Source organism: Bacillus rossius, chromosome 16 (assembly GCF_032445375.1).
Source record: "Bacillus rossius redtenbacheri isolate Brsri chromosome 16, Brsri_v3, whole genome shotgun sequence".
Classification (NCBI taxonomy): Eukaryota; Metazoa; Arthropoda; class Insecta; order Phasmatodea; family Bacillidae; genus Bacillus; species Bacillus rossius.
The window spans coordinates 41552464-41562951 of record NC_086343.1 but is presented as its reverse complement, the minus strand read 5'-3'; the positions used below and the strand labels follow the sequence as shown (position 1 = coordinate 41562951).

The following is a 10488-nucleotide window of genomic DNA, read 5'->3' as shown; positions in this document are numbered from 1 at the left end:
TCGTATATGTGTAGTGTCAATAGGGTATTTGGAAGGAAGAGTAGCCTAAATAAAATAATCGGTAGATAAAGATTTTAAAATTATTGTTGAAGCCTGCTGTGGCAGAAAATTTTTGTATATAAAATAACTGGCCTATATACTTTAAATCAAAATAAGAATTAAATATATGCTATTTTAATCATTCATAACTTATTTAAAAAAAACACATTTGATTCTCCGGCAAACATTTTACTATTTTAATTATAATAGCAATGAATACAGTAATTTAACACATTTGTCAGAAAATTATACACACAGATATAGATACTTGTGGTACTTAGGGCACCGTGGTTTGTTTTCCTTAATATTGTTACAGCAGCTAGGCGCATTGCTTCGGAAATTGTACACAAATAAACCCTTATGTGAATTGAAATAATGTATTTTTTTAAACTATGTGTTCTTAAAACCATGAGACATGCTGTTTTTACTAATTTTATCAGTAGACTATAGTAGTTAATTTATTGGGTCCTTCCCCCCCCCCCCCCCAGAAAAATGCCAACATTTTACCAGCGTAAAGGCATTTCCACTCGAAACCTATGGACAGAGGAGAGTCTACATAGAGCGGGTGATGCTGTTGGTAAAAAGCTGATGGGTGTAAATGAGGCTGCCAGAAATTTTGGTATACCCAAAAAACGCTAAAACGAAGACTGCGATCCAATAATGTCACGAAGAGATCATCTATATTAGGTGAAGAAAATGAAAGAAAAATGGCTGAGCACATTAAAAAAATTCAAAAGCATGGATTTGCACCAACAAGAAACAGTGTTCGATTGATGGCCTTTCACTTGGCAGAACGCTTGAAAATTAGCCACAAATTTGACAGAGAAAAACAAATGGCAGGATACGACTGGCTAAAATCATTTTTATCTCGGCATTCAGATCTCACTGTCAGAAAAGCTGCAGGAGTGTCAGCAGCTCGAGCTTTGGGAATGAATAAAGTTTCTGTGACGGAGTATTTTGATTTGCTTCAAGAGTTAATGTCTGAATACCACTTGATTGGTAAGCCCGGGCATATATTCAATATGGACGAAACGGGTCTGCCACTAAACAATAAGCCTGGAGAAGTTATCGCAGAAAAAGGTTCTCGAAATGTATATTTGATCACATCGGGTGAAAAGGGTGAAACCATATCAATTCTGGCATGTGTGAATGGAGAAGGTTCATTTATTCCTCCATATTGTATTTTCAAGGGCAAGAACTCTAAAGACGAGCACACAGATGGAATGCCTCCGGGATCTGTGGTTAAGATGTCACAAAAATAAGCCTATGTAAATTCTGAAATTTTTTTTTGATTGGCTTCGAAACCATTTCACCCCAAGAAAACCACAAGGATATGTTCTGCTAATAGCAGATGGCCATACATCACACACTAGCAACACAGAAATGTTTGAATTTGCAGAGAGCAACAGAATAATTTTGTTGAGTCTCCCAAGCCACACAACACATTGGCTCCAACCATTAGACCGGGTATTTTTTAAGTTTCTGAAGTCATACTACTTTAAGGCATGCAACAACTTCATGGCAAACAATCCTTCAAGAAAATTAACAAGGCTACAGTTCGGAGAAATGCTGAGTGCTGCCTGGAACAAGTCAGCATCAGTTGAAAATGGCATCTCTGCCTTTAGAGCTACTGGAATTATAACTTTCAACCCTAATGTAATCCCAGAATATGCTTTTCTTACAAACACCAATGGGCAGAACCTAACTTCAGATGGGACCCAGCCAGAAACTGAACATGTTGATACGCCAAGTGAAGAAAGTGTCATCAGTTCTAGAACATGTTTTGTAGTAAATTCAGGAGAGAATATTTCGTCTTTCCAAGGAAATTCTCAAAGTTCTCTTCCAGGATCTTTGACAGAGAACCTCTCCTATTTGCCTGTGACTTCTCAAACTTCTCTTCCAGGGACCTCAACAGAGAACATTTCACCGTCCCTTGGGATTTCCGATAGTGAGAAAGCTTACGTAAAAAGATGCATTGTTGCTACACCTGAAAAGATACCGCAAAACATTTCGTCGAAAGATTTAACACCCAGTAAAATGTTGTGTGATATTTCTCCAGTGCCCTTGGTAACGAAAGCTAAATTAATACGACGAAGTGGTAAACCAGCACATCTAGCCAAAATTCTCAACTCTCCTGAAAACGTAGCAGTGTTAAAGGAGAAGAAAAAAAAACAAAAAAGAGCAAGAAAAGAAATTGAACAAAAGAGCAGAACGATAAAAATGCAAACAAGTAAAAGAACAAAAACAAAAGAGAACAAAAACAGGCCAAATTTAACATAAGGAGGACACATCATGCAAAAGAAGAAGAAAATCAATTTTTCTACGAGAAGAGGAAGAAGAAATAAAGGAAATTCAAGTCTGCCTCATTCATCGGAAAGTGAAGACCCTCCAGTTCTAAATGATGAAAGTGAGGATGGTCTAACAGAAGAGTGGAATGAAAATGAATGTGTTGGTTGCAGAGAAGATTATAACAAAACACAAATGTGCGACGAGTGTTTTCAGTGTGTAATGTGTCATTATTGGCTTCATGAAGGCTGCAGTCAATATGAAAATGTGTGTCACGAATGTGGAAAAAAATTACTAAAAGGAAGGCATAGGGCAGAGTGAATATTTCATTTGGAAACACAATATTTTAATATTTAGATTTTAGTTTGATTGATAGTTAACTGTAATTTTTAATGCCGTTTTCCTTTTCAGCTGAAATTAGTCACTAAAATAATATTTTTACTATTGTTTTAAAATCATATTTAATATTTTGTTACTGTCCCTAGCAATGCCTTTATTGTATTAAAAAAGTTAAACAAGTGAAATGTTGTATTTAGCAAACTGTAATTTTCTAATAAAATTTTATAATTCCTGGTCCATCTATCCCATACCATGTGGACCATCTCACCCACAGGACTGTGGGATAGATGGACCATGCAACCTTTTTTTTAAAAGAGTGAAAGTTATACAAAATATTCAGATTCAACATACTTATATCCCAAAACGTAAAGGAAACTTCACTGCGCTTCATTTGGACTAATAATATATGTCGTTGAACAAAAATATTCATAATAATGTATAAAACAAAAAACATGGTCCATCTCTCCTGGAACTACCCTATATGTATGTATGTTTATTGATGTAACAAAGTGTAAAAAAAATTGAATCATAGGTCAGTTTCAAAATAGTAGCGGAAAGTAATTGTAATTGTAATTTTACTGATTACTTCTATGTAAAGTAATTTTTACTTGTAATTAGTTACATTATCACCACAGTAATTGTAATTGAGCCCAATTACTTTTTCAGAGTTCTTTTACAACACTGTATATACACACACACACACACACACAAAGTGTTTTTGTACTTTCAGGACTTTTTTTTGGACATCCAGACTAAGCAAAATTTACAAATATATACATTAGTTTACCTTACTAACAGTATTCATAAACTCATAAGTTTATTACAATGCACAATAACTACAAGTGTTACAACTGTCGTGCTCAATGCTGCCTGCCTTACTGTAGCACTGAAACTTGTTCCGTGCAGTAAGGGCTTGGTTTCTACTTTATGGAGCCCATTTTGGGCCCAACTGCACCATTAGAGTTATTTCAGTTCCTATGTAATACAGGTATGAAAAATACTGGTTTTTCTTGCATCACAATTAAATCGCTTATGAAATAATTAATTATTTGAAACGCTTTGTTATATTTGTAAAATACTTTAATAAAGCTTTCAATTTCATCATATTAAATTGAGAATTTTTAGCAGGATCTATTCTTACTTCAAAATATTTTGTATGGTAACAGAGGTGATTGTGTTTTTCAGTCACTGTCTAAAATCAAGAGACGAAGCAGTAACCACAAGAGCCACTATCTCATGTCGCACAATCAATAGCAGCGACTTTACGTTATTCCAGCCCACCAACAGAAACACATCACGGTTCCTTCAAAAATTGTTGCCACATAGTTTGCGATTGTATGAACTCTGGCTCGTGGGTAAAGACTACACAACTTCAGAACATTGGCGTAATGTTTAGAGGGTTGATTCCCCAATGATCCTTGGACCAAGATCACCGGATCTCGGCAGGATCGTGCAACTGATCATCAGCAGCGCTTGGAGAACATCATAACCAAGCAGTCAGAAAATTTACTGTTTTGGGAGTGGTGGGATTGGCCCTGTTCAACCTACCGGTGGTGCAGATGTTTGTATTTAAACTAAGAAATTTAAACTTACAAACTGTAATTTCTTAAAAAGATATATTAGTCTTGACAATAGGACGTTAGCTGACAGTTTGGCTTGCTTCCACACTACATTTGTGGCTTAACAGAAACCAGCTATAGACACTTGGGAAGTCTGTATTGGTGGACTACTGTATGAAACAATCAGTTATTGCTAAAACTCAGCAGTCAAAATTTGCTGCTATTAACAATACAGACAGTAAAAATAATGACTTCTGAGTATAAAATAATTTAGGTATCTGTGATGATAGTACTTGTTCCTAGATTATGAATACATGATTTAGATAAGAACTTAAAAAATTGCTAAAATACATTAATAAATTTATCTCCAAGTTAGAATTTAATATTTTGTTTTAATTATCAAACATAAACTATGAAAATATTTACTTTCAACAGCTATATTTTAGTAGTTTTTTTTTCTGAAAAAAAATAAGTTTGGTTTTGGTGTTAAAAATAAATCATAACAGCATGATGAACAGTTCCAGTGCTCGACATATTCACTGTGACACCTTCAAAAAATAAATAATATCATGATGTACATGTACATTAACTTACGTGCCATATTATTCGTACGAAAACAGCAAATACAAAGTACTGAAATGCACATAGTGCTGTTTTGGTCTGTCATAAAAACAATCGAGTTTTTGTTTCTGCGTCGGAAACCACACACCTCCGCTAGCAGCAAGGTGCCAGTTTCCGAGTCGGTCCGACGTGCAAGGGACCAGCGTAGAGGTTCAGAATTCTCGATGCCGCCTCGGACGCTCCATGTCCCGTTCCCGGCGACGCTCCCGCTCCATCTCCATGCGACGCTCCCGCTCCATCTCCATGCGACGCTCCCGCTCCATCTCCATGCGACGTTCGCGCTCCATCTCCATGCGACGCTCGCGCTCCATCTCGACGCGGAGGCGCCGCGTGCCGGGCGACCGGGAGCGGTGTCGCCGCTCGCGACTGCGACTGCGCCGCAGCCTCCTCTCCCCCCTCTCCCGGGGGCGCTCGCGGCTGCGCCGGTGCAGGCGCTCGCGCTCGGCGCTACGTCGCCGCTTGTCCTCGCGCGGGCGCGGCGCCCAGCGCTGCTCCAGCAGCGGGGGCGGCTCCGGGCCGCGCGCGTCCTCCTCCTCCCCCCCCGACGACTCGATGCCCTCGTCCAGGTCGTCCTCCAGCGCGGACAGCTTGGGCTCCAGCTCGTTGTTCTCCTCCAGCACGTGGCGCTTCTGCACGCGCGGCAGGATGATGTCGCACAGCCGTTCCTCGCGCAGCAGCTCGTCCACGTACTCGTCCATGTGCACCAGCTCGAACTGGCCCTGCGCAGCCCCCGGCTCAGTACCCTGCCCCCCTCCGCGCTTGCCGTGTTCTCTGCCCCCCATTTGGCAAGTGAAAAACACAGACATAAAAGAACTGTACAAACGTAAGTATTTTACATAAATTTTTAGCACATCTTTATTTAAAACTACAGTACATAGAATTGTATGAGTTTAGTTTTACAATAAAGGTTCTAAAAATGTTAACCCCAGTTAAAAAAAAAATATATATATATGACTTTGTGTAAAAAAATCATACAAGTTTGGTCATGGTTTCAGCAATCCATGTTAGAGTACCTGGTTTCAAAAAAAGGCTGGAAAACGGTGGCTTGAGATTGACGTCATCAGGAACAGCAGGAGGTGACGAGATGAGAACAGTAAGAGAGAACTGATAGGAATGAATGTGTTGGGGAGACAGAAGCACCCAGAGAAAAGCCGCCAGCCAACGGCAAAGTTCACCCAATGTTCCCTGCTTGCATTAAACCCACGTTTACCCACGTTTGCTTCCCGGCAGGGTCAGTCTGGCCACCAGAGAGACACTTCCCGACGAAGGTGTGCAGGAGGCCACATATTCTTTTATCAAATTAAATACACAATAACGGTACAGTCGAGTCTCAATCACCCGAGGTTCCAAATTATCCAAACAAACCAAAAGCACGTCATTCCCGGAAAATGAGTGTTGACAAATTTGCTTGAGGAGATAGAAAATGATCCAACCATCATCGAAAGCCTGATACTAAAATAATTAACTTCAAAGATGTTGTTTACTCATTGGGTGCATCATGAATTGATGTGAAAGAATCTACACTGAAGAAAAGCTGGAAAAACATCACCCTGAAAAATGATAACACTGTGCCAACATAAAAATAAAATTACTTTCTTTTTCTATCCATGTATTATGAGACTTTGCTTATCTGAGGTGGCCCTATCCCACATTAACCCAGATAAATGGGACACTACCGTACTTCAAAACAGTGTATCAAGTGGCCTACACTATTTTTTTATGTGAACTCCTTACTAGTTCTAAAATAATTTTTTGTGGGTAAAATGACAAAAGCACTTATGTATTGACTTACTTTAATTCCTTAAATTTTTAAAACATTTACTTTTGAGGATACCAAATTTTGAATGTTAATAAAATTTTTTTTGTAAACACTATAAACTTCTATGACATAAGAAATCCCATTAAAATATCTTACAAAGGAGCCCAGTTTATGGTTTCGGGCATTACTGTTACAGAATGGTAAGAATTTTAGTTTATCAGCTACATGCAAATACTTTTTTTTTTGTTTTTTGTTTTTTCTTTAAGTTATGTTTTTGTTCTTAAATGATGCTGCCCCCCTCCCCCCTCCCACACACACACAAACTATTTGGTATTTCAAATCCAGTAGAAAATTGTAAATGCCATTTTTGGGAGAAAATCAAGGAACATTATTAGTATTATCAATAATTTAACATTTTAGGACTTTTTTTTCTCCATGGAAATGTAACTACGTATAGAGCATCTCACTCTTCATTCAGTGCGGAAGTAAATGAGTGATTGGTCTCTTTCTCTCTAACACACACCGATTGCCATAAGCACTGTACTTATTTCTGCACGCTCTTTCGCCAAAATCATACAAAAGTATAAATGAACTTTTTTGCATATTGAACAGAATCAAAATATGCATCAGATTATAAATATATATTTTTATACTTAAAAGAGTTGGCAAGGATAGAAATTAGTAGGCCTCAAAATGTGTATAATGTATAATGTAGCTAAATAGTAGCAGTGGGAATCCGAGCTTCGTGCGAAGAGTGGTTCTCGAGATATGAACATGTAAAGTACTGTAAGCGACAGTTTGTGACGTCTCTGGTGGCTTACATCCCGCGTCGCTTACGCTGCGCATCACGTGTTGGGCATTATTTCCTTTCCCATGCACCTTTAGTTTTTGAATTCTTGTAATGAAATTAACTATTTTTTGAAAAGTTTGCTTCTTAATGGTTTAATGAATTCTCAAGTGAACTGTTTTTGACTGCAGAAATAATGCCTTACGTAAGTTTTCGTCCAGCGAAAAATCATTAGTTTACTTTAAGGTACGGGTGATGGAAATTTACCGGAATTTCTTTGTACTGAACAAATATAAGTACAAGTATTTGTTGTGTTCACTTTCAAGATAATGATTTTGGTAAATATGTAGTTGAGCGGTATTTGCGAAAAAAAAATGTTAAAAATCTGAAAATACTTTTATTATATGCTCTTTAAATTACTCTTTTCATTAAAGCCGGCGGAGATAAGAAATTTCAAATACTTTAGGAGATATTGCCGTTCTTAATTTTGCTATAGAAGATCTGTTTAATCATTCGAGCGCTGTCATTTTTGTTATTTTGCCGTGTGTTTGTGGATGCCTAATTAATTAAAATGTTCGATTAGGTGAGGTCAGTTACATTAAAAATACTTTGAAACTAAGCAGACATTAAAAATAATATGAATTAATTTTAATGGTTGTTTAGTTTTAAAGTATTTATAATGTAGCTGACCTGACCTAACCAACCGGGACAAAGGATGGACTGTAGGAACTCACGTAATTTTTTTTTAAATTATTACTTGCGCAACAATATTCAAATAACAAAGAAAACATTAAAATTTGAAACATTAAAAACTCACCTAAGTTAGAGGAGGCTACAATTCCTTTGCCATTAGTAGAAAATGATGTAGTCGTTAACCTACATCGCGAAAAAAAAAAAAATTCATACTCGTAAACACAAAACAATGGTCCATGCCGCATGAATGCACAGGTATTGTGATGAAATTAAAAAATTCGATATCTCCTAAAGTACTTGGAATTTCTTATCTCCGCCGGGTTTAATGAAAAGAGGAAGTTAAAGAGCATAGAATAAAAGTATTTTCGAAATTTTTAAATTTTATTTAACAAATATCGCTCAACTATGAAAATTAAAAAATTTGATATCTCATAAAGTATTTGGAATTTCTTATCTCCGCCGGCTTTAATGAAAAGATGAATTTAAAGAACATATAATGAAAGTATTTTCAGATTTTTAACATTTTTTTTCGCAAATACCGCTCAACTACATATTTACCATGATTTTAAACTGTAATTTCAGTGTTAGTGTTTTTTCTTAGAAGTAAGATTACCAACTGTGTTTAAAAATAATTTAAAAATAAATAATATTAGTAAATTACAAGATAACACCCTGCCATTGTTAGTCACTTTATTGTTCTGGAAGCTAATTAGCTACCCTGAGCCTACTGTGTGGCTGGTGAAATAATTTTACCTTATAAAGAGAAAAAGGAATGTTACAGAACTAAGAACTTAAGTGACGACGGGAGCACCGCAAAATAACATAACCTGTCGTGTAAAAGGAATTAATACATATGATACACGCAATGATGATTACCTTTATACTTCAGGTTACGTGCTAACACAAGTAACTCGTCGGCTATTCGCGCCTCCATACTGCTAAAAAAATCCCTGTTGAGTGTTGACGCTTCGGTTTGGATGCACAGTAGGGGCTCCCATAATTTTTTTTTTTAAGTTGTTAATTGCGTTACATTGCGTTACAATATCCAAATCAAAAATATACATGTTCTTATAAATAAAAAACCTCAGGATTGGACAGCAATTAAAACACAACAAAACAGCGGCCACTTCACTGCAGAGGCTATCAAATGTAAACTACAAATGGTAATTTCTAAGAAACCGACATGAATTAAGAAATTCTGTTTACAGGGTAAATAGAGTAACATATTTAGTGTTAGAAAAATATATTTTACAAGTTTAATTATTTTACTTGCGGAAAATCCACGACGCGAGATAATTGCCACGATCATTCTCTAAGAAGTTGCGATACTTTCAGCAGTTTACTAGAAGTTCCCATTTGAAGGAGTGCTTAGGTTACATATTACAAGTACCTACTGCTTTGTTGTGAGAATGGTCGGTTAGGTTAGCTACCCAGTGCGTACCTGTCGGTTCTGGCGCCGCAGTTTGCGACTGTCGTTGAAGAGGGGCTCAAGGTACTTGTAGCAGTCCAGGGACGAGCCCACCAGCCGCATGTAGGTGGCGCCCAGCGCGCGCACGTACTTGAACTCCTCGTTCTTGATGAACTCCACCACGATGTCCTTCTCGGGCTGGATCTGCAGCATCTTGAGCACGAGGCAGAGGAACGGCGTGGGCTTGATGTTGCCGCCGTGCACGCCCCCGATGAAGCGCAGCTCCATCGCCTTGTCCACCAGCAGCTCCGCCGTCAGCGCGAAGCATTCTTCCTTCCAGTACTTGCAGTCGTATATCCGCGACCTGATGATCTTCTCGATCAGGTACTGCGGGTTCGTTCCTCGCACCGACTTCGCATCCTTCACTGTACGGTTCGCCATATTTGTTGTGTTATTAAGAGATGGCCAACATTCACATACACAAATATCTTAGTGATTACGATTTTTGCGAAAACAAAACAAAACAAAAACAAACAGATTTCTTCCGTTACTTAATCAAAAAGATTTTAATAAAAGAAGGAGTCATTATTCATAGCGCTTATCTTTATGTTTTTACAACATAACAAACAGAATAATTACCACATAACCAACTTTTTGCTATAAATATACTTTTTTCCATGTGGCCTACAGCTTATGCAAACAGCCAAAGGATTGACTTGTCCCAGGCAGAGAGGAGGAGCGGGAGCGATCCCCGAACAGGGGTCGCTGCCCAAGAGCAGGGGAAGATCAAGCAGAGGTGAGGAGCATGAGCGGTCCCCAAGTTGGGGTCGCTGCCCAAGAGCAGGGGAGGGGGAGAGAGTGGGAGCGGTCCCCGAGTAGAGGTCGCTGCCCAAGAGCAGGACAAGAGTCTAGCGACAGCAATGCTACCGTCCTGCAACTGGCAGCAAATGCCGATCCTCTCCGAAGTTGGCCGATCGGGAGCGCCTACCCCCTGGAT

At 38.3% G+C, this 10488-nt stretch overlaps 1 protein-coding gene across 1 annotated transcript; it reads right to left on the bottom strand.

The window, feature by feature from the left end:
- Positions 1 to 212: 212 nt before the first annotated feature.
- On the bottom strand, positions 213 to 10093 carry LOC134540038 (pre-mRNA-splicing factor 38A). Its single transcript, XM_063382480.1, has 2 exons — positions 9525 to 10093; positions 213 to 5563 (listed from the first exon to the last, which is right to left on the bottom strand). Exons 1-2 carry the CDS (start codon positions 9930 to 9932, stop codon positions 4997 to 4999), a joined length of 975 nt encoding a protein of 324 aa, XP_063238550.1. The 5' UTR covers positions 9933 to 10093; the 3' UTR covers positions 213 to 4996.
- Between the last annotated feature and the right edge of the window lie 395 nt (positions 10094 to 10488).

What these genes read in the sequence shown, in the direction of transcription:
- LOC134540038 (XM_063382480.1), bottom strand. Translation starts at nt 9,932, where the DNA reads ATGGCGAACCGTACAGTGAAGGATGCGAAGTCGGTGCGAGGAACGAAC. An exon ending in TGCGGCGCCAGAACCGACAG is followed by an intron (nt 5,564 to 9,524) that starts GTACGCACTGGG and finishes GGGGCTGCGCAG; the next exon opens with GGCCAGTTCGAGCTGGTGCA.